The 25,489-nt window shown below is 40.9% G+C and overlaps 1 protein-coding gene across 4 annotated transcripts in view; it reads left to right on the top strand.

Annotated features, from left to right (window-relative positions):
- Positions 1-25,489, top strand: part of ogdhl (oxoglutarate dehydrogenase L) — a 101,930-nt gene that overhangs the window by 60,292 nt on the left and 16,149 nt on the right. For 3 of the 4 annotated variants that reach the window (XM_059946700.1, XM_059946701.1, XM_059946702.1), the window contains exons 17-19: positions 11,376-11,554; positions 21,676-21,744; positions 25,129-25,200. In XM_059946700.1, the coding sequence (XP_059802683.1) occupies positions 11,376-11,554; positions 21,676-21,744; positions 25,129-25,200 (320 nt within the window). The remainder of the gene's footprint in view (positions 1-11,375; positions 11,555-21,675; positions 21,745-25,128; positions 25,201-25,489) is intronic. The other variant, XM_059946703.1, reaches the window with a different exon arrangement.

The following is a 25,489-nucleotide window of genomic DNA, read 5'->3' as shown; positions in this document are numbered from 1 at the left end:
TTTGGACATTTGCACAATAATCTAGTTCTGAAAGAGGTGGCTGAAGAGATCGTGGAGGCATTAATAATGATCTTTCAAGAATCACTAGATTCTGGAGTGGTTCCAGGAGACTGGAAAATTGCAAATGTCATTCCACTGTTCAAGAATGTAGAGAGGCAGAAGAAATAAAACCCTTGGCCAGTTTGACCTCAGTGTTTGGGAAGATGTTGGAGTCGATTACCAAGGATGAGTTGGTACTTGGAGGCACATGATAAAATAGGCCTGATCAAGCATGGTTTCCTCAAGGGGAAAATCTTGCTTGTCAAAACTGTTAAAATTCTTTGAAGAAATAATATGCAGAATAGACAAATGATTATCCGCTGATGTTGTGTACTTGGATTTTCAGAAGGACTTTGACAAGATGACACACATGAGGCTGGTTAACAAGATATGTAGCCATGGTATTACAGGAAAGATTCAAGCATGGATAAAGCAGTGGCTGATTGGCAGGAGGCAAAGAGCAGAAATAAAGGGATCCTTTTCTAGGTGGCTGTCGGTGACTAGTGGTGTTCCACAGGGGTCTGTGTTGGGACCGATTCTTTTTACGTTATATGTCAGTGATTTGGATGATGGAATTGATGGCTTTGTTGCAAAGTTTACAGATGATATGAGGATAGATGAAGAGGCAAGTAGTTTTGAGGAAGTACACAGGCTACAGAAGGACTTAGGTTAGGAGAATGGACAAAGAAATGGCAAGAGAAATACGGTGTCAGGAAGTGTATGGTCATGCACTTTGGTGGAAGAAATAAAAGGGTTGATTATTTTCTAAATGGAGAGAAAATACAAAAAAAAACTAAGGTGCAAGCAGATTTTGGAGTCCTTGAGCAGGATTCCCTTAAGATTAATTTACAGGTTGAATCTAGTGAGGAAAGCAAATGCAATGTTAGCATTCATTTCAAGAGGACTAGAATATTAGAGTAAAGATGTTAAGATTTTTTAAAGCACGAGTGAGGCCTCACTTGAAGTATTGTGTGCAGTTTTGGGGTTCTTGTCTTAGAAAGCTAAATCTGGAGAGGGTTCAAATGAGCTTCACAAAAATGATTCCAGGATTGAATTGTCATCTGAAGAGCGTTCGATGGCTCTGGGCCTGTATTCACTGGAATTCAGAAAAATGAGGGGTGACCTCATTGAAACCTTTCAAATAGTGAAAGGCATTGATAGAGTGGATGTGGAGAGGATGTTTCCTATGGTTGGAGAGTCTAAGACCAGAGGACACAGCCTCAGAATAGAGAGGTCTCCTTTTAGAACAGAGGTGAAGAAGAATTTCTTTAACCAGAGAATGGCAAATCTATAGAATTCTTTGCCACAGGCAGCTATGGTGGTCAAGTCTTTGCATATATTTAAGGCAGAGGTTGATAGATTCTTGGTTGATCAGGGCATGAAGGGATATGAGGAGAAGGCAGGAAATTGGGGCTGAGGAGAAATTGGATCAGTCATGATAAATGGCAGAGCAGACTCAATGGGCCAAATGGTCTAATTCTGCTCCCATATCTTATGGTCTTATGTATTTTAGTATCCCATAGAAGGGATGTTAAATAGGTTACGTAGTCTTAACGCCCCCGAATGATCTCACTCAAGTTCCTTGTTTGTATGAAAAGCATTTTAATACAGGATAAGTTCACAGGATAAACTCAGTTTGGTTTTTGATATATTTTCCAATATGTTGGACAGCTGGTCTCATTCCTACCATGACTCTATCCCTATCCCAAGTACCGATGTTACTTCAGGAATAGCCAAATTCCTTCATCTGTTATCCTGAAATTATATTCCTAGGCATGGGGTCATTTTCTACGTGTCTGCTGATGATATTCAGACCAACCCTTTTATGTATTGCTTCTTTCACCATCACTACATTAGACTGCTCTCTGGCCTTTAGTCCAGGCTAAGGTACATTTCTCTGATTGGGGATAAATTCTGGAAAGAGGGAATGGAAACCTAAATTACAGATACTGGAAATCTTAAGTGGAACTACAGAATACTTGGAACACCTTGCAAGTCACACTTCCTCCAGAATTCAATATCCCAATTCAAACCCCTTTCAAGACAAGTGCCTTATCAATCTAACAACTTCAAGCTAATTATGAGCTGAGCTTTCCACTCTATTACAGATATTGCTACTTTTTAACTTGGTCTGCTTTTTTGCTTTGGTTCTACTGATGATACTTTTTCCATTTTTTCATTACTCTTCATATTCCAATATACTTTTTCATTCAAATCTCTCATCTTCCTTTAACTTTTAACTTGTGCAAATATCTATGATCTGTACCCATTATGTTCCACCAATCATCCTTGTCTTTGTACTTGTTTTCACTTCTCTGCAAGCCAATTTCAAATTCTCAGTCTTGTAAATCAAAAAGATCTGAGTTCTGAGGTAGGATCTCAGACCCAGAACATTAACTGACTTTTTTGCCATAGATCTTATCTGACCTTAGTTTTCCACCATTTTCTGTTTTCTTTCAGTTTTGTTACCTTTGCTTTTTCCTTTAATATCTAAAACATCTTTCAGATTTTCAACCATGTGTTTCCTCTGTGCCCACATAACTGCATTTGTCCTCACCAATGCCTGTTTTTGTGAGTGGTTCTGGTCACTTGCTTATAGCAAATATATCAATATTGAGGAATTGAGATACAAAAGGTGAACAAAATTAAAGGTCGATCAGACTAGACAGAATAATAGTTTGGCATGGCTAGAGGGATCTTCTGCAATGATCTGGATCATCTAACTTTCTTCCAGGATCTTTGACCTTTGCCTTGTCCACTTTTGGTGTTTATGATCTCACTTGTTTTGCTATCTGGCATTCAATCCCAGTGCTCAGTACCCTTAATGTAGTTATGTAGGCACAGTCAATCTCTACAGTATTCTATTCTGTGATAATCTATTACTCTATGACTCAAACATTAACATGTCCTCAGTGTATCTCTGTTTCCATCCCTCACCCCATAACCTGCATTTCTTTCCACCAATAGTCTAGAAAGACAGATTTATTCTACCTAAAGTAATTTTCTTATAACATGCATACATTTTCACTTGCCACCCCTTTTAATACCCATTCCAGGACCATCAGACTCAAAAACAGTTACTTTCCCAAAGAAGTAAAGCACCTCCACCCACTAACCCAACCCTCCACAATCCCCACCAGCACTACTTCATCATTTCCAGTCAGTCACCTAGTGTCACTGTACAATCAATCTATGTTAATAAGCTTTCTTGTGTATTTATATTTATTTTTTTATTATAGTGTTCTTTGTCTTAATTTTTATGTGCTGCATCAAATCTGGAGTAACAATTATTTTGTTCTTCTTTGCACTTGTGTACTGGAAATGACATTGAACAATCTTGAAACTTTTTAAATATGAGGAAGATTACATCCTGACTTTCATTTTGATTGCATTCCAAATTCCTTCTTTGTTTTCACCTTGTTGAGACATTTTTGGCAATAAAACAGATGATGCTGGAAACAGACAGTATTTTGGATAGCATCTGCAGAAAGAGAAACAGAGTTAATGTTTTAGGTTCCAGACCCTTTGTCAAAAGGCCAATGACTCAATGAGCCAAGTGACTTCTATCTATGCCATAAAGAATGAACGCAAGCATATTTAGTTACAGTGCAGAGAGTAGGGGAGATTCAAACAAGAGGACATGATTTGAGAGTTAGGGGGCAAAAGTTTAAGGGTAACATGAGGGGGAATTACTTAGAGAGTGGTAGCTGTGTGGAATGAGCTTCCAGTAGAAGTGGTAGAGGCAGGTTCGATATTGTCATTTAAAGTAAAATTGGATAGTATATGGATAGGAAAGGAATGGAGGGTTATGGGCTGAGTGCGGGCCAGTTGGACTAAGTGAGTATAAGTGTCAGCACGGACTAGAAGGGCCGAGATGGCCTGTTTCCGTGCTGTAATTGTTACATTGTTATATGCAGAAATAACACCATCAAATATTTTTGTTATTTTTCAGGATAAGGCTAGTAATTCTTGCTCACCAACTAATTGTCCTTAAGAAGAGAGTGGTGAGCCGCCACTTTGAACTGCTGCCCTTCAGAAGTTCTTCAGAACCGTTCTGAAGTAATGTAGTGTATTCAGTGCCCACAATGTGGTCTTCATTATGCTTTACAACTCCAAAACACAAAACTAATGGAAAGAAAAACACAGAGCTAGGAATAATGTGTCCTTAGTTTGATTTTACTTCGAGTGAGGCGCGCGCCTATGATGTGGCATTCACGTGCTTTTACATATAACCTGTAATGAGTTATGTAGACAACAAAGAATACTTAATCAAGCAATATATTTACAATATTACTCAAATATTGATCAACATTCCTCCCTGCTTAGCAATTAACTCCCACTCAATATAGAATGCATCACAACTCAAAAAAATACACACACAAAATCACATAACTACTGTAAAAATATCCATGGCATATTAAATTTTAAAATTGTCTCATTCAGGCCTAAAGACTTAACACTATGGAGAATTTCTTACTTTTGTGGGTAATGCCTTTCTTGCAGAGAGGTCACTGCTTGGCAGCTGAGACATATGGCTGTGAAACAATCTCAGGTTCTGGGGCCTCCTCCGTGGTGATTGTAGAAGTGACTCTGGGACTGCAGGAAATGATTCTGACAGCACAGAAAACCTTTCTTTTGGATGTGTTGGCATCCCGACAGTGTATGACAAGCTGCTGGATCTGCTGATCTATCTCAGGACACTAGACAAAGCTTTAAGCCAATGCTTTCATTTTGAACACGGCTAGCTGACTGGTGTGTAGCACCTTCAGCACTTCAGCTCTCAGCTTGAATGGTAAAACAACTTTCCATCCCCACATAAGGCAACCTCCATCAAGGGCAAGTTTTTCCCGGCATTGGTAAAAGTGGGGTAACTGGGATTTCTACTACACGTTTCAGCCATTTTGGATGGCCTTATAGACCCGAGACAGTGTGGGGTATTTTCTAGTTTCTCTTTGGGTCATCTCTGCTGTAATAGGAGAATCCATTTGCATTAAGGAGAATACATACTACAAGAAGAGTTTTCTCTTTTCTAAACTTTTCAGTTATTTCCTTTTCCAAAGGTAAATGGGGTAATTAATCAGCATTACAATGATTTGTTATCCTCTTGAATTCAATCTTGTAAATTTGTCCTCCAAGAAAGAGCCCTGAACTTGTGCTGCTGCTGTTAGTGCAACACCCTTCTGAAGACTGAAAATGGACACTAGTGGTTGATGATCAGTAACATTGGTAAACTCTGTCCCATATAAGTACTAATTTCAACAGATTTAATAGTTCCATTTAATATCAGAGAAATGTATGCAATATACATCCTGAAATTGTTCTACACAGAAAATAGAAGAGTGCCCTAAAGAATGAGTGACAATTAAAACGCTAGAACACCAAAGCCCCAATACTCCCTCCTTCTCACGCACAAGCAGCAGCAAAGCAATGACCCTCCCTGCCTCCAGCCACTTCAACAAAAAACTATCTGCATCCTCCACCCACCAAGCCTCTAATAAAACCTACAGTACAACATAAACTAATTATTCACCTGACAATTCGACGTACCACGGCTGGCTGGCTCTCCTTAATAAAGGGAAAAAGAGCTGACTCCTTTCACAGTGAAGAGGTGAGACACAACAAAACAACTTGCTGTTTTACAGTGTTAAAAGCGTCAGGCCACTTTTCCCCAAGCTCTCCACCTGGAAAATTAGCAACAATCCCTCCCTCATCAATGAGAGAGAGCGCAATTCACTGAGTACAGAGCCTATGACAGCTGATCTGCTGTTCCCAACGTTCCATTTTTGTTTCACGATGCTTCAGTCGGTAGCATTGGCTTAGAAGCAGCCTATCCACAGGGCCACAAAACCACGAAACCCTGAAGGTGCGCTTTTCTTCTAGGCCATGTTCTTAGTTAAAGCATTTTACGCTCCAAACCAGACTCAAGGTCTCTCTGTCAGTCTGTGTGTAATTTTCCACATAAGGGAATGTCATGCAAAAGCTATAGTGTGTTCACTTCCATCACTCATAACATGTGACATGACTGCACCTACACCATAAAGTGAGGCATCAGAGACAAGCTTCACTGGACAATATGGATCAGAATGTGTGAGTAAGGAGTCTAATGTCACCATTTCCCTTGTCTTTTGGAAAACCACTTCACACTACTTTGTCCATTGCCATTTCTTCCTGATCTCGAATAATGAGTTCAAGGGGTGGAGCACAATAACCAGATTGGACAGGAACCAGTTATAATAATTGACAAATCCTAAAAAGAACTAGCACTGTGACATGTCCTTTAGCCACAGAGCATTCACCACTACTTGAATTTTCTCAGCACTCTTGTGTAATGCTTGTGCATCAATGGTGTGACTGCAGTAAGCGATGCTTGGTTTAAAGAATTCACACTTGTGTCGTGCTTTTAAGTCATAGAAACATAGAAAATAGGTGCAGGAGTAGGCCATTCGGCCCTTTGAGCCTGCACCGCCATTCAGTATGATCATGGCTGATCATCCAACTCAGAACCCTGTACCTGCTTTCTCTCCATACCCCCGATCCCTTTAGCCACAAGGACCATATCTAACTTCCTCTTAAATATAGCCAATGAACCGGCCTCAACTGTTTCCTGTGGCAGAGAATTCCACAGATTCACCACTCTCTGTGTGAAGAAGTTTTTCCTCATCTCGGTCCTCAAAGGCTTCCTCTTTATCCTTAAACTGTGACCCCTCGTTCTGGACTTCCCCAACATCGGAAACAATCTTCCTGCATCTAGCCTGTCCAATCCCTTTAGAATTTTATATGTTTCAATAAGATCCCCCCTCAATCTTCTAAATTCCGGTGAGTATAAGCCTAGTCAATCCATTCTTTCTTCATATGAAAGTCCTGCCATCCCAGGAATCAATCTGGTGAGCTTTCTTTGTACTCCCTCTATGGCAAGAATGTCTTTCCTCAGATTAGGGGACCAAAACTGCACACAATACTCTAGGTGCGGTCTCACCAAGGCCTTGTACAACTGCAGTAGAACCTCCCTGCTCCTGTACTCAAATCCTTTTGCTATGAATGCCAACATACCATTTGCCTTTTTCACCGCTTGCTGTACCTGCATGCCCATCTTCAATGACTGGTGTACAGTGACACCCAGGGCTCGTTGCACCTCCCCTTTTCCTAATCGGCCACCATTCAGATAATAACACACACAAAATGCTGGTGGAACACAGCAGGCCAGGCAGCATCTATAGTGAAGCGCTGTTGATGTTTCGGGCCGAGACCCTTCGTCAGGTCTCAGCCCGAAACGTCAACAGTGCTTCTCACTATAGATGCTGCCTGGCCTGTTGTGTTCCACCAGCATTTTGTGTGTGTTGTTGTTTGAATTTCCAGCATCTGCAGATTTCCTCGTGATTGCTCTTTAAATTCAGATAATAAGCTGTTTTCCTGTTCTTGCAACCAAAGTGGATAACCTCACATTTATCCACATTAAATTGCATCTGCCATGAATTTGCCCACTCACCTAACCTATCCAAGTCACCCTGCATCCTCTTAGCATCCTCCTCACAGCTAACACATAATCTTCTAATCTTGTTAACAGAGTCTTAAGATTTTGGAAAAGTTCCTTGTCATCCTTACAAGTAATGAATTATGTAAACAACAAAGAATGCATAATCAAACAATATAAGTATAATATTACTAAAATATTAAATATACAAGTCTTCTCTACATTGGTGGCCCCAGAAGCACATTTGGTTCTGCTTTGTAGAAACCTTTCACTTAGCCCATTGGCATGACTACGAGCATCCCACTTTCACTCTGACCTTTTTGTCTGTGGTCTCCTGCACTATTCCAGTGAGGTTCAACAGAATCTCGATTAACAGCACCATCTTCTATCAGGGTATGGACTTCTGGACTCGATATCAGAACTGACCAGTTCTTGCTTTAGGTTATTCAATAGTAATATTTACCCTGTTTTTCCAGCAGTTTTATCAGAATGTGTGGTTGTAACCTGCACAAGTTTCCAATGTAACCATCACTTCTTGGTATTTATTTTGTCTCCTACCAGAGCCAAAGCTGTCACCCGTTTTCATTGAGGCAGTCCAAAAAAAAACTACTGATTCAAAAGATTATTATTTTTGACAAATTTTGGAGAGTTTATCACAATGAAAGACCATCCATACTCAACCTTTCTGAAGGGAATTTAATTTGGTCTAGTTTTGAATTTTGGAGAACAAATCCACCCATGAGATTAAAAAATTTTAATATGGATCACAATCTGTCAATTACCTGTACTTGCATCCAGATTTCTAAAAGGCAAATGCAAATCTGCCTTTTAACTCTAATTGTTTCATTACTCTTGGCCGCTATTACGCATATAATTTCTTTCTTGGATCAGAAACCTTACAACTCAAGCCTTTAGAAGCTTGAGATCTAGACTAATTGGAAGTATTGCAAACTTTGGTTACAGAGTCGTGGAGTCATAGAAAAGTACAGCACAGAAGCAGGCCCTTCATCTCATCTACTCCATGCCAAACCATTTGAACTGCCTTTTCCCATTGACCTGCGCTGGGTCCATAGGCCTCCATATCCCTTCCATCCATGTACATATCCAAGCTTCTCTTAAACATTGAAAGCGAGCTTGCATGCACCACTTGTGATGGCAGCTTGTTCCATATTCGCACGACTCTCTGAGTGAAGAAGTTTCCCCCTCATGTTTATCTTAAACTTTTCACCTTTCACCCTTAACCCATGACCAGTTTTGCTTAGAGATGTACACTCTGTGGCGACTTCTTTAGGTACAAGAGTGGAATCCAGGGTGGTCTTCTGCTGCTGTAGCCCAACCACTGCAAGGTTTGATGTGTGTGTATTCAGATATGCTCTTCTACACACCAACATTATAATACACTGTTATTTGAGTTGTTGTTGCCATCCTGTCGGCTTGAACCTGTCTCGCCATTCTCCTCTGATCTCTCCCATTAACAAGGTGTTTTCACCCATTGAACCACCATTCGCTGGATGTTTTTTTTTGCTTCTTGCACCATTCTCTGTAAACTCTAAAGACTTGTATGTAAAAAAAAAATCCAAGGATATCAGCAGTGTCTGAGATGCTCAAATCACCCTTTCTGGCATCAACACTTACTCCATGGTCAAAGTCACATAGAATTTGACCTGAACAATAACTGAACTTCTTGATCATGTCTGCATGCTTTTAGGCATTGAGTTGCTGCCACGTTTGGCTGATTAGATATTTGTATTGACAAGCAGGCATACCTTAAAGTTGCCACTGGCATTGTTTAAGCTGTAGTGGAAATCAAAGGTGTTTTCCGAAAACAAACTTTTTTGAGGAGGAAGAAAAATTCCTAGCCAGCACAGAAATGTTAATGGATAGCAGTCAAGTTTAATGTCATATCTCAGTGTGAGAATTTTATTAAAGTAATACAAGCATTACATTGAAAAGTACTGGATCAGAACAGGGTAATGCAACGTGGTAAACTGAGATGTGAACATGATTTATTAAACTCCCGTTCGAGAAGGATGAATAAATTCAGCTGCCAACCCCCAGAGTTTAACCTTTATGATGGCAAATTTTTGGAAACAGTAACTAAATCATTTGAATAGTGTGAATTAATTAATGGAAGTTTAACCATCCTTAGTTTTTAAATTAGGAAGCAGCATTGATAGTGGTGGTAATATTGATTGTAGTGTATGAGCACCCAACAGGTCCCAGGTGCCTCATAAAAGGTTTGTCAGCAAGTTTGAAGCCCGTGGAATAAAACGGGCAGTGGCACCATAGATAAAATACTGGAAAGCATTTGTGGTAAATAATCATTGTTGAAATGGAGATCAGAGCTTGCCTCATTCCTATATTGAGCTGGAAGTAGATGTACTTAAGACAGTTTCAAATACTGAAGGTACAAAATTAAAAACGAAGAAGTGGACATTAAGGGGTTTTGTACTGGCTGAAGGAATGGTTGGATGAAATTGATCAAAGTGCAAAAGTGACAAGAAGATTGAAATGGTAATTCTGTATGAATGGTATATTTCTCGAGTAGTTTCAATATAAGAGAGAGAGTGGAAATGCATTATTTTTGTTGGCAGGCAGTTTCAGTGAATGCTTTAATAAGTCATTGGATCTTGAGCATACATAAGAGGACCTTCGAACCTTTCTAAGACAATGGACAATGCACGATTAGTGTTGAATGTTGGTGGCAGAACTTGAGGTAGGGAGTGGAGAGCTTGTTCAGCATGCAAGAAATATTCCAAGGAACTTGTTAAAGGGAGCTGAAAAAAAAACTTGGATTGTTCTCCACTACAGAAAGATTCAGAGAAGTATTAAAAATAATGAGGGGTCTAGACACAAAAGTGAACAAACTTAGAAGATTAAAAACCAAAGTGCCTAGACTTAAAGTGATTGTCAAAAGAACCAAAGGTGACGTGGAGCGAAATCTTTCCACATGATATCTAGGTAACAAAGGAAGATAGATTTTATCATGGTTTTCACAAGAAATTGGATCTGTACTTGAAGGAAGAAAATTTGCAGGATATGAGAAACGGGTACGGAAGTTAGACAAGATGTCTGAATGGTCTTCATTGCTGTACTTATTAAATGTATCTGATTTTGTAGTTGCTTTTTTTTAAATAAGCAGATTTTTAAAATTTGTTTTTGAAAATTAAAACTATTGCGCTCCATATGGTAAGATTTTGTTGCTGGAAGAAAGATGCTTGTAGAATCAAGAAATTTTACCATTGTTTGCGCTTTTTGAAAAATGATTTGAAGATTTGCAATTATTTCAACTTTCAAGGGATTCTGCTGTGGTTTAGTATTTGCATTTGTGAAGCTGTGTTACCTCACAAATAAACGTTTCTGGATGTTCTGATAATTGTTTCATGCCAAAGAATGAATGCTGCATATTTGTTTCATTGCTGTGCAGATACACTACAGAATAATCAGAATCAGAGCCAGATTAAATATTACTAGCATAGATCATGAAATCTGTTGTTTAGCAGCAGCAGTACAGCGCAATACAGAAAAACTATAGGTTATAATAGCATACAGTGTGTGCCCTCAGATTTAATAAAGCAACCTTTATTATCTTGGTTTTTTTTAAATTAATTTTTGGGATCAGTGTGTCACTAGCAAGACATCATTTATCATTTACCCTTAATTGCTCTTGAGGAAGTGACGATGAGCTGCTGCAGGTGATCTACTGAAGGCACTCCCAGTGTGTTGGGTGTGGAGTTCAAGGATTTAGACCCAGCAACAAAAAGGAAACTATTATAGATAGTGATTTGAAAACTTGTTATAACCTTTGAGAAGTTATAAATGTGCATTGTACTTGAATTGATTTGTACTTATTTTCTAAATCTAGGCTTTGAGCTTGGGTTTGCAATGGCAAGTCCGAACGCTTTAGTCTGTTGGGAGGCTCAATTTGGTGATTTTGGCAACACTGCACAGTGCATTCTGGATCAGTTTGTGAGCTCAGGCCAAGCAAAATGGGTCAGAAATAATGGAATTGTGCTCCTACTACCCCACGGAATGGAGGGGATGGTAAGGATGATTTACATATACTAAACATCTGTATTAATGAGTAAAGGTGGTAAAAGTGTCAACACTTATTGGTGGTTTTTATTCAAATCTGTCTTTCAGATTCAGTTTATTGTCATTTAGAAACCACAAATGCAATGCAGTTAAAAAATGAGACAACGTTCCTCCAGAATATCACAAAAGCATATGACAAAACCGACTACACCAGAAAATCCAAATAATGTTTGGCAATCCCCAATCCAGAGTCCAGAGAGGCTGCTGCGTATTAATATCGCGCTACCGTCTCAGCGTGTTCCCCGGAAAGGAGCTTCAAATCCAGCTTTGTGCTGGAACATGGGGATTGAACAGCTGCCAATGACCCTACACTTACCTGGAATTGACAGTTCTACTTTCAATTCCAAGTTTTCGCCTCTCAGAACCTCAATGAATTTTGGACATCTGCACTAAGTTGGAAGTGCCTATTAATACTTGATGTGTGGAACATTTTTAACAATCTACATCTAATAAACTGCTGCCTGTCACAACATAAATAGCTAATCTTTAAAAATGTGCACTCTTTAAAAAAATATTAATCCATATCAAAAAGTTTCTCACTACCCCTTAAATAATAGACATGTAAATCTTAGCAGATCCTAAAATATTTATATTTATAATAATAAGACATAGGAGCATAATTAGGCCAATCAGTCCATCCAGTATGTTCTGCCATTCCATCATGGCTGATTTATTATCCCTCTCAACCCCATTTTCCCACCTTCTCATAACTTTTGACACCCTTATTAATCAAGACCCTATCAACCTCCACTTTAAGTATACCCAATGACATGCCCTCCACGGCCATCTGTAGCAATAAATTCCACAGGTTCACCACTTCCTGGTTAAAGAAATTCCTCCTCAGGAATAACAGGATAGAAACTTTCCTTGAGCCTGGTGGTGCGTTTTTTAAAAATCATTTATATTCTAATGGTTGTTGTTTGACCACCAACGTGAGCAAGTATGAGAATGTGAAGCCAGAGAAATATGGCATCTGGTTTACCTTGAGCCCTGCTCCTTGGTCTTCATGAACAGTTTTTACAATGCCAACCATTGCAACCTCAGGGCCCCACACAATCTTTGTTATATAAGTACATGGGCACTTTTATTTTATAATGTTTAATTCCTGAATTTTTTTCCATTTGAAATATGATATTTAGTGGAAATATGTCTGTTACTGTTCGATTGCAGTGATTTCAAAGCTACTTAAAAATCTTGACTATTAATTTATTAATGAAGCCAAAGCAAAGCGGGTTTGTGTATTTAGCTCTAATTTGCATTGATTGCTGAAATCTTTTAAATTAATATTGAAAGTATAATTAGCTTGACTGAAATTCTAATGAAATAATGATATAATATTTTTGATTAATCTAAAATGAGTACAGATTTAGAAAATACTGTTGAAAATTTCTGCTGATTTACATTAGGAAAGATAGTAAAGTACACCAGCTAAAGACATTTTTGAATACTTTAAGATTTTCCAAAAACCTTGAACCAGAAAAAGACTCTTTTTCTCAAATTTTAATAATCATTAAAGTGTGTTCTTAGTTGTTGAAATTAATTTTGTAATGTTTGGATGTCATTTCAAACTTCTATGAGTATGTTTGCTGAGGGACCATAGTGAATTTTAAAATGTTGTAGTAATGTACAATGTGAATGCTGTTATAATGTTTTTATTTAAGGTGTTTTTTTTCCATCCTGCAAAATATTGTGCCACTTATATGGTCTCTAGCAGAATCCCAGGAGCAGCTGTGAAAGAAACACGAGTATGGAAACAAATTTAGTGGAGTGGAAAGCTGTTCATTGACACAAGAGATTCTACAGATGCTGGAAATCCAGAGCAACACACACAAAATACTGGAGGAACCCAGCAGTTCAGGAAGCATCTGTGGAAAGGAGTAAAGAGTCGATATTTCAGGCCGAGACCCTTCATCAGCACTGTTTATTCTTTCTGTTAACCCTTCATCAGAATCTATTCCTATCCATACATGCTGCCTGACCTGCTGAGTTCTGCCAGTATTTTGCATATGTTGTATTGTTTATTGTGTTTATTTCACAATTCAGCTCACCTGTTCTAGAATACAGAAATAGACCTGTTAAAGGTTAGCCTTTCCTTGAACTTATGAATTGAGCTATTTGTAATTCTTGTATCGGCAACTTTTCAGTTTCATTCCAAAGTGTTCCCTGAAAGGAGCTGGACCCAGGATAAGTGGTGATAATGTGGAAAAAGAATAAAATTGTCTGCTTATTTTTCTGAAGACAAAATCTGTCCCTGTTTAGGATCATGTTTATGAAATATTACTTACAAGTTTGTTCTGGAAAGCCAATAGATAGCTTAAATATTTTAGATGTTATATTGGAGCCTCTCTCTCATCCCCATTGCTCACATATTCTCAACTTCCTCAGCTTTGGCCCTTAAAACAAAGCTTGTGTTAACCTGCTCAAAAACTCGCTCTCTTACCCCTTGTTCCTTGTCTCCCATCCTTTTTGCCCTTTAAATACAACTTTTCCTCTCGTATCCTTCAAGACCACACAACTGCTATGGTCTTAATTTGACAAATATAGTTTGAGTAAGTACAAAAATACCTTACCCATGTCCATTCAGCAACACCCAATAATATTGTGTAAATAAAAACAATGTCAGACCTTTCTGTACATTAGCTGCTATTTCTGACTATTATTGTTCAACTCTTATCTGTTCTCATGTGAGTACCATCATCATCACACTTTAGCATGCTATTCATGGTTTTCCATCGTGCTCTTTGTGTCTTCTGCCTCGCTCTTCAGGGTCTTCTGCCTTTGCGTTTCCTCCAGGTATGTTTTTAGCAGCTGTGGTCAGGTCTGGTATGGCCTGCTAGTGTTCCTCTCTTAGGTTCTCTGTAATTATATAGTTACTGGGCAGACTTGATCCCCTGCTCTGTCTGTGGGAGCAACAAGAGGGTGAGTCGTATGCTTTAACCTGAGTCTAGTGTTTCCACTGGCTGCCTCGCCGTGTCTGCATACAGACACAAGTATCATTGGTTGAGTACCATCTGGGGGCAAACCCTGGCCTTTCTGACAGCACACTCACCATGACTTTGTCGCCGGGCTGTGGATGGACTATCTTCTTTCCCTCCGGCTCTCTCTGATCAACAATGCGCTGCTGTTGTTTTGATCTCTCCTTCAACACTTTAAGTTGGTTACAGATGTCTTTCACATAAGGTGTCATTCTATCCCTGTAAGCTGCAGGCTCACACAACCCATAATTACCCTATAAGGGAGTCGCATTGCTCACCCTATGAAACCCATTGTGCAGTTTGGTGTTGCTCGTAATCTCATCAGGATTCTGGTAATACATCAACCCATGTCTTTCCCGTCTCAGCTATAGTTTTGCCTAAGGTGTTGTTAATTGTTTGGTTGATCCTTTCTACCATTCCTGAACTTGTGAGTGGTCGGGTACTTGGAACTGTTGTCGAATCCCTAACAGTCAGAACATTTCCTTCATCACTTCCCCTGTGAAATGTGCTTCCTGATCTGAGTCCGCCTGAACTGCGGTTCCCCATCTTGGGAGGAATTCCTGAATGAGAATCTGTTCAGCAGTGCTGGCAGTGCAGTCTCTTCTTGGGAAAGCCTCTACCCACCCAGTGAAGTGATCCATAATTACTTGACAGTAGCATTCCCCCTGCTTTTGGGTAGAGGCCCAGTGAAGTTCATCCGTATAATTTCCCAGTGTCCCTTTGGCTGTGGTTGATCTGCCAGCTGTAGATTTCTGCTCTTACCAGGATTATGCTGGGCACAAATAATACAACGGCGGCAGATTTTCTCAACATCCCCACCCATCCCTGGCCACCACCAGTCCTGCTGGAGGGCTGTGAATATGTTCTGCCTCCCTTGATGCATCACCCCATGATATAATTTCAGAACTATCTGCCTAATACATGGTGGTGCCACCACTCCTTCCTCCCCATGTGTCCAGCTCCTATCTGGTCCTTCCTTTCTTCGCCACTTCTCCTTCTCTTCTGCCTCCACCTCTTTCATATAATTTTACTAAGCTGGCTTCTGTCATTTCTTCCTGCACACTTGCAATTTCAATTGCCTCTTGTTCCTCTGCTGCCTTATTCACAGTAAAGTCTGCCCTCGGAGGGATTGGAAAAACTTTTATGTTCTGGAGACATGCCATTCAGGATCGTTGCAGGGCCTGCCACAATGGAATGCAACCTCAGCATGATCTTAAGGGCGATATAGTCTATTATTAATGGATGTGATCCACTCGGCTTCTTTACTAGCCATATAGCTGAGTTAGTAGGTGCCGCAGTCTGTGAGTATCCCCAGGCGTTTTAGTTCCTTCACTTTACTCTGAACAGCGCCAGTATGTCAGTTTTAATAAGGTACTGTTCATGGGGTTTATACAGACCCTCCTCTATTTTAACTGGATTTATCTTTACTCCACCACAATTTTGCTTGCGTCTAGTCTACACTGTTTGGAACAGCTGGCTCCAGACTCTAACGATCGGGGCAGCTGTGACTATGCTAGCCAGGTTGTGTATTCTGTTGGTTGCACATGTTCGCTGCCCCTGAATTGTCCATATTATTTCTCCCTCTCCTGAATCAAGAATGGCTCCTGCTTCCCTTAGGATGTTTATTCCAAGGATGATGCCCTCGTTATTTGGACGTACCCAGAAATGCACTGGAAACTGCACTCTCACGATTTTGAGTATTTGCGACTCACTTCTTTCTGCCTTCACTGTTTTCCCTCCTACACCCCTACTATAAATACCTTGTCTGGTTGTTGGCAACAGTAGGTCTGTTATCGATACCGATGCCCCTGTGTCCACTAATATATTGCATAGTCATTCCCCTAACAATGCTGCTGTGTACATCTGTGGGTCACCAGCACTAGCAGTGGGGCCCGCCGCCACATCTTTTTCTGACCTAGGAGCCGTCTTTACTAGCTCTACGATTTGATCGGCAGACAGATTGGTCAGACTGGGCTCCAATGGGGTGAGAGATTGTGTGTCTGCTGTGATGTTCAACTGTTTGTCTTTCCTCTTTTTGGGACACTGCCCCCAACCATGTCTCTATAGACTGCACCTGCAGCATATCAACTTCTTTACCCTCCCGTGTCTATTCCAGCAATTCCTCGCTTCGTGCCCTGGCTGCCAGCAAGCAAGACAAATTCTATGGGACATCACAACAGTTGCATCCACGATCGCCACTTTACGATTTAGAAACATAGAATACCTACAGCACAATACAGGCCCTTTGGCCCATGAAGTTATGCCAAACACGTCCCTGCCTAAGAAAGTATTAGGCTTACCTATAGCCCTCTATTTTACTAAGCTCTATGTACCTATCTAAAAGCCTCTTAAAAGACCCTATCGTATCTGCCTCCACCACCATTGCTGGCAGCCCATTCCACACACTCACCACTCTCTGAGTAAAAAAAACTTACCCCGACATCTCCTCTGTACCTACTCCCCAGCACTTTAAACCTGTGTCCTCTTGTGGCAACCATTTCAGCCCTGGGGAAAAAGCCTCTGACTATCCACACAATCAGTACCTCTCATCATCTTGTACACCTCTATCAGGTCACCCCTCATCCTCTTTTGCTCCAAGGAGAAAAAGCTGAGATCACTCAACCTATTCTCATAAGGCACGCTCCCCAATCCAGGCAACATCCTTGTAAATCTCCTCTGCACACTTTCACATCCTTCCTGTAGTGAGGTGACCAGAACTGAACATAGTACTCCAAGTGGGGTCTGACCAGGATCCTATATAGCTGCAACATTACCTCAGCTCCTAAATTCAATTCCACGGTTGATGAAGGCCAATACACCATACGCCTTCTTAACCACAGAGTCAACTTGTGCAGCTGCTTTGAGTGTCCTGTGGACTCAGACCCCAAGATCCCTCTGAGCCTCTACACTGCCAAGAGTCTTACCATTAATACTATATTTTACCATCATATTTGACGTACCAAATTGAATCACTTCACACTTATCTAGGTTGAACTCCATCTGCCACTACTCAGCCCAGTTTTGCATCCTATCAATGACCGGCTATAACCTCTAACAGCCCTCCATACTATCTGCAACACCTCCAACCTTTGTGTCGTCAGCAAACTTACTAACCCCTCCCTCCACTTCCTCATCCGGATCATTTATAAAAATCACGAAGAGTAAGGGTCCAAGAACAGATCCTTGAGGCACTCCACTGGTGATCAACCTCCATGAAGAATATGACCTGTCTACAACCACTCTTTGCTTTCTGTGGGCAAGCCAATTCTGGATCCATAAAGCAATGTCCCCTTGAATCCCATTTCTCCTTACTTTCTCAATAAACCTTGCATGGGGTACCTTATCAAATGCCTTGCTGAAATCCATTAACACTGCATCTACTGCTCTTCCTTCATCAATGTGTTGAGTTACATCCTCAAAAACTTCAATCAGGCTTGTAAGGCACGACCTACCCTTTACAAAGTCATGCTGACTATTCCTAATCATATTATACCTCTCCAAATGTTCATAAATCCTGCCTCTCAGGATCTTCTCCATCACTGAGGTAAGACTCACTGGCCTATAATTTCCTGGGCTATCTCTACTCCCTTTCTTGAATAAAGGAATAACATCCACAAGCCTTCAATCCTTGAGAACCTCTCCCATCTCCATTGATGATGCAAAGATCATCGCCAGAGACTCGGCGATCTCCTCCCTCGCCTCCCACAGTAGCCTCGGGTACATTTCGTCTGGTCCTGGCGACTTATGTGACTTGATGTTTTCCAAAAGCTCCAGCTCATGCTCTTTCTTAATATCTACATGCTCAAGCTTTTTAGTCTGCTGCAAGTCATCACTACAATCGCTAAAGTATTCATTAAGTACCTCTGCTATTTCCTCCAGTTCCAAAAACACTTTCTCACTGTCACACTTGATAGGTCCTATTCTTTCATGTCTTGTCCTCTTTCTCTTTACATACTTGTCTAGTGCCTTGGGGTTTTCCTTAATTCTGCCCACCAAGGCCTTCTCATGGCCCCTTCTGACTCTCCTAATTTCCTTCTTAAGCTCCTTCCTAGTAGCCTTATAATCTTCAAGATCTGTAACATTACCTAGCTCTCTGAACCTACTTTTCTTGACTAGATGTATTACAGCCTTTGTACTTCACAGTTCCTGTCCCCTACTATAACTTCCCTGTCTCATTGGAACATACCTATACAGAGCTCTAAACAAATATCCCCTGTATATTTGCCACATTTCTTCTGTACTTTTCCCTGAGAACATCTGTTTCCAATTTAAGCTTCCAATTTCCTGCTTGAGAGCCCAATAATCCCCCTTACTCCAATTAAACATTTTTCTAACTTGTCTATTCCTATCTCTCTCCAATGCTATGTTAAAGAAGATAGAATTGTGATCACTATCTCCAAAATGCTCTCCCACTGAGAGATCTGACACCTGACCAGGTTTATTTCCCAATACCAAATCAAATATAGCCTCTCCTCTTGTAGGCTTATCTACATATTGTGTCAAGGAGCCTTCCTGAACACACCTAACAAACTCCATCCCATCTAAACCCCTTGCTCTAGGGAGATGCCAGTCAATATTTGGGAAATTAAAATCTCCCATCACGACAACTCTGTTATTAATTACACCTGTCAAGGATCTGTTTCCCTATCTGCTTCTTGATATCCCTGTTACTATTAGGCAGCCTATAAAAAGAACCCAGTAAAGTTATTGACCCCTTCTTGTTCCTAACCTCCACCCACAGAGATTTCATAGACAATCCCTCCATGACGTCCACCTTTTCTGCAGCTGTGACACTATCTCTGATCAACAGTGCCACGCCCCCACCTCTTTTGTCTCCCTCCCTGTCCTTTCTGAAACATCTAAAACCCGGCGCATGAAGTAACCAATCCTGTCCCTGAGCCATCCAAGTCTGTGTAATAGCCACCACATATTATCTCCAAGTACTGATCCACACTCGAAGCTCATCCGCTTTGTTCACAACACTACTTGCGTTAAAATAGACACATCTCAAACCTTCGGTCTGAGCACATCCCTTCTCTATCACCTGCCTATCCTCCCTCTCACCCTGTCTACAAGCTTTCTCTATTTGTGAGCTAACCTCCTCTTCTCCAGTCTCTTCAGTTCGGTTCCCACCCTCCAACATTTCTAGTTTAAACTCTCCCCAGTAGCCTTAGCATACCTCCCCACCAGGATATTGGTTCCCCTGGGATTCAAGTGCAACCCGTCCTTTTAGTACAGGTCACATCTGTCCCAAAAGAGGTCCCAGTGATCCAGAAATCTGAATCCCTGCCCCCTGCTCCAATCCCTCAGCCACGTATTTATCCTCCACTTCCTCCTGTTCCTATTCTCACTGTTGCGTGGCACAGGCAGTAATCCTGAGATTACTACCTTTGCGGTCCTGTTTCTCAACTTCCTTCCTAACTCCCTGTAGTTTTTTTTTTCAGGATCTCTTCCCTTTTCCTACCAATGTCATTGGTACCAATATGTACCACGACCTCTGGCTATTCTCTCTCCCACCGCAGGATATCTTGGACACAATCTGAAACATCCTGGACCCTGGCACCTGGGAGCAAACTACCATCCGAGTTTCTTTCCTGCGTCCACAGAATCGCTTGTCTGAACCCCTAACTTTAGAGTTCCCTAACACTACTTCCGTCTCTTCCCTTCCCTTTCCTTCTGAGCCACAGGGCCAGTCTCTGTGCCAGAGGCATGGCCACTGCTTCTTGCATTTTCTCCGGTCTATCTCACTGGCCCGCGAAACTATCGCAGAGATGGTCGATCCCATCGTTATGCCTAAATCTAAAACTTTGTGGTGGGCTGAGCTCAGGCCTTCCTTCATCATTTTCAAGAAGACTTGGTCGTCCCTCCCTGGAATACTCCTCATACACTCGATATTTACATTCTGCGTAATCCATAGCTGTCTCATCAGCTCTGAGTCACTGCCATAATCGCTCCCCAGTTACCCTCGCCTCCCCCAGTCGCTGCCTCATTTCCCCTTTAAAAGAGTGATATCTTTCTTCATTGCTGGCACTCCCAGTAGTTGCCCAAGTACCATCCCGAATCACCTGGCCCATACTGTCCCACATATTCCTTGGGTGCTTCGCTTTTACCAACACGTGTATATCTTTTGGGTGCTTCTGGTGAATTTCAACCATTTCCTCAAGCTTACACCAGAATTCCGAATTCCCACATGCGACTTTAAGTGAGGGCAACTCAGACAAAATGCTCTGTTTCTCCCCGAGGGTGAAGGGCTTATGAATGGTCGTAATCAAGGTCAAGGGCTAGCTTGAATCATCCGGGTTCTCGTCCTGACATTGCTTGATCTCAGTAGATGCCATCCCAACAGACATATCTGGGTAAAACCTCTCCCTGAAATATCTTCACACTAATTACCACACTACACAAAATATAAAAGACAGGTACCAGTTAAACTGCACATACTTAAAACCGGAGTATGTGCTCCTCAATTTGCCACTTTTGAGCATCTGAACTCGTGATGCCTGCTGTATTCCTTTGCATTACACTTGCAAAACGTGTACACTAAAATGCAGCTGTCCGAACGTGAATACACACCCTCACTCCGGCATCTCAAACCGTCGTAACCACCCTTCGCAACTGGTGGTTCTGTCTTACCAAGTTTCCTCACTTACATAAACGCACATGCACACTCTACTTTTATATCTACCAGTTCAGCTCTTCGCGTCCGTGATACCTCGTGTTTCCATGTGCCACCAACCTGAACAGATTCAAGTGTGAGTGCTAATATTTAAAAATACTCACCCTCTTAGACAGCTAAGATTGCTGGCCACCCAATGGGTCACGAAGGCATCCCACAGCTGACACCAAAAGTAGTTGCATGAATGAAATCGTCAGAAAGAATTACTGGTAGATACAAAGCAGCTTTATTCGACAAAACAAGATACAGCAGGCATCATATGGAGATGCTTTCAGTGGAGAGGTCTGCTGGCCCAACATGGGGCTCGATATTTATCTACTAAACTCAAAGGACAATTCCATATTTACAAAGTATAGACAATGCTTTCTTTTGAAACTACATACAAACTTCACACCTTCTGATTTGGATCTCTCCCACAGACTCCAGCAGCGTCTGGACTGGGATCCACAGCTTTTAGGAATGTATTAGGTACAGAGGAGATGGCAGGGGTAAGTTTTTTACGCAGAGAGTGGTGAGTGCATGGAATGGGCTGCTGGCGGCGGTGGGGGAAGCAAAAACAAATGGGTATTTTAAGATTTTGGATACATGGAGCTTAGAAAAATAGAGGGCTATGGGTAAGTCTAGATAGTTCTAAGGTAAGGACATGTTCAGCACAGCTTTGTGGGCCGAAAGGCCTGTCTTGTGCTGTAGGTTTTCTATGTTTCTATGTATTGTCCCAAGCTGAATCCACAATACATTATCAAGGAACAGAAGACTGGTAGCCAAAGCCATTTGCTAAAAGTAAATGACCTAAACCCAAAAATCCCTCTGGGGTGCATTTTGAGCTTTGGCATCCTGAGCAGCTTTTCATCAAGTCATCCATCTGTTTTTTTTTAAATTCCAGGCCACCACGTAAAGCTCTGGGTGACGCTCTTCTCCTGCCTGTACCCAGGTGTCCTTCATGCAGATTTTCTAACACTCTGGTGTGCAGAGGAAGCCATAACGCAAGTCAAGTTGCTTTTTATTGTCATTTCAACCATAAACTGCTGGTACAGTACACAGTAAGAAGGAAACAACGTTCCTTCAGGACCCTGGTGCTACATGAAACAACACAAAACTACACTAGACTACAGACCTACACAGGACTACATTAAGTGCACAAAACAGTGCAGGGCTATACAATAATTAATAAAATAAACAAAACAGTAAGCACAGTAGAGGATAAATTTCAATATAATAATAAATGATGTAGATGTCTGTCTAGACTCTGGGTATTGAGGTGTCTGATGGCTTGGGGGAAGAAACTGTTGCACAGTCTGGTCATGAGAGCCCTACTGCTTCGGTACCTTTTGCCAGATGGCAGAAGAGAGAAGAGTTTGTATGAGGGGGTGTGTGGGTTACTTCACAATGCTGTTAGCTTTGCAGGTGCAGCATGTAATGTAAGTGTCTGTAATGGCGGGAAGAGAGACCCTAATGATCTTCTCAGCTGACCTCACTATCCGCTGCAGAGTCTTGCAATCTGAGATGTTGCAATTCCCGAACCAGGCAATGATGCAGCTGCTCAGGATGCTCAGATCCACACATCAAGCGTTTGTTGACATATTGACAGTTGGTCTTGTCTCACTGAGGACTCTGAAAACAGAAGGTTACCATGAGCTGGCCACCTTTGCATGGTGATTTCATAGACCTTTGACAATGTTGGGTCATTCATTTCCTTTTGTAATTTGTATCACAGTATTGAGACTTTCTTCTGTTGCAAGTAGTGGAAGATGTGACAAGCCATCAGCTTTGCTGTGTTGTTTGGTACTCTTGAACTCCATGTCATAAGAGTGGGCTCCTAGGAACAGTGCCAATGCTGTAACTGGGTATCAGTCATCACTGGAATGCCCTTCCTGTTGTGTTTGGTCTCCATATGACACAATTATTTTAAGTTTGTTTTGGGAGACATTTTTTCACCTGAGTAAGTCTTTAGCATCACTGAGGTCTTCTCTAGTAGTATATTAGAAAACAGTCTGTTATAGTCAGCCTCTGGACTTATGGACAAAGCTGACCCTGTATCCAGCTCCATTTTCAGTTTTACACTGGGCAACTCTATAGTGACCCAGATGATTTTGTGGTCTGCACTTGTAGGCCTGACAGCTCACCTTTGTTCAGACATTCTGTTGTCTGATTCTGTTTTACATTTGGTAACTTTATGCATTTGCTTAGTTTTGTATTTTGAGACTTTTCACTTTATGCTTTTTGTCTGCCTTGCATGTTCTCTCTATGTGACCTTGTCTGTGACACTTTCTGCAGACTTTTTCTTTGAGCCAACAGTCATTTGCCTCATGGGAGGATTTGCCACGTCGGTACCATTTTTGGCTTTTTGCACCTTTCAGGGGCATTTTGTGCATTTCACTTTTTAATCTCCTTTTCTGTAGTTCTGCTGCATCCTTCACTTCAATCTCTAACGATATTGCAATGGTCAATGCCTATTCTAAGGTTAGGTCTCTTTCAGACAGTATCTTCATTTTTGTGCTTTGACTATGTAAGCCGCATCACATACAAACCTGTCTCTTAATGCATCAGAATGTCTATATCTAAAGTCACAGTACTTGGATGTTTGCACAGTTCTGCAATGTATTCTGAAATGCTTTCATCTTTTGACTGGTTCCTTTTGTAAAATCTAAATCTCTCAGCTATTACCAGCAGTTTAGGGCTCAATAATTTTGTAAAATTGTAAGAATGTCATCAAACATCTTTCTTGCTGGTTTTACAGAAGTTACTAGATTGCAGAAGAGACTATATGTCCTTGCACCCATTAAGCTAAAAAGTGTACAAACTTTGTTTTGCTTCTCCACGTTACTCACTTTACAATATAGTTCCACTCTCTCAGTATGAGTCCCAGCCTTCATTAGCACTATCAAATTCATCAACTTTCCAAACTAGAGCCATCACCATCTTATTTTTACTTTAAATGCAGAGCGTCTTTCATTTTTCTTACGGGCTTCTCGTGCTATTTAACACTCACTGTAATTGTCAGTGCAGTTGATGATATTTTCTGACGTTTAGGTTTGTACCAATTTGTTATCTCTGTGCACAACTACATATCGACTAAATAAAAGCACGCACGTTAGATGATGCTTTAACTGGTGTAGTCACGTTGCAGCAAGAGCGAGAGCGAATACAGTCCTCATGCGTAGACAACAGTGCATATGCTGACAACAGATCAATACATAGTATGAATTATATCCATTCATGAGACACCATTCCTGTTCTTGTTCTTTCCTAATTCCTTCTTAAAATCCTCAATCCCCCAGGATTAAGAATGGCTTCTTCCTCCTTTTCTAGTCCTGATGAAGGGTCTTGGCCAAAAACAACAGCTGTTTACTCCCCTCCATAAATGCTGCCTGACCTGCATTTTTTCTGAGTTCCTCTAGCATTTTTGTGTGTCAATCTTTTTTTCTCCTAGGTTTTCCCAATCTTGATCAGTGTGATCTTTCTAAGATTATCTTCAGGATTTCTTTTAGGACTCATTTAGGGTTTCACCTCTATATTACTTTTGAAGTTAAACCTCATGTCCTAGAGACTAAGAGATTCTGCAGATGCTGGAAATATTGAGCAACACATACACACAAATTGCTGGAGGCACTCAGTAGGTCAGGTAGCATCTATGGAGATGAATAAATAGTTTATGTTATGGGACCTCGCTCTTATTCAACAGTATTCATTTTATAGTAATAATGTATTTCCTTCTGTTGGAAGGTCTTGGAAAATTGTGATCTGTTGTCAAAAATATTGTGTCCAACACCAAGTTCTGTTTTGAGAATTTACCCAATTCAAACTGTACACCAGACAGTATCTGTTGGGTTCCCATTACAGCAATAATTAAACTTTCCAATTATATTTTCCAGGGTCCAGAACACTCTTCAGCCAGACCAGAACGTTTCTTGCAAATGAGCAATGAAGATTCTGATGTATATCCTGTGAGTTATGTACCATGACCATGCTGCACTGTAACAATATCTCTGGAAGATATAATAGATGTAACTTGGTGTTTCTTCTTTTTTAAAAAAAAAAGTAGGAATATGCAAAAGTGTTATTTGCATTTTAACATAATTATTTAAAGCCCAATCTGAATCGGGCATAATTCAGGTTACTTTTGTGTAAAATCAAGAGCTGGAAACAAGGCTGTTCAGGTAGCACCTATGAAAAGAGAGTTACATTTAACGTTGGAGATCCAGTATCTGAACTGACAAAGGTTGATGCTTTCTG

This window comes from Hypanus sabinus, chromosome 21 (assembly GCF_030144855.1).
Source record: "Hypanus sabinus isolate sHypSab1 chromosome 21, sHypSab1.hap1, whole genome shotgun sequence".
Lineage (NCBI taxonomy): Eukaryota > Metazoa > Chordata > Chondrichthyes > Myliobatiformes > Dasyatidae > Hypanus > Hypanus sabinus.
This window is presented reverse-complemented; position numbering and strand designations above follow the sequence as displayed.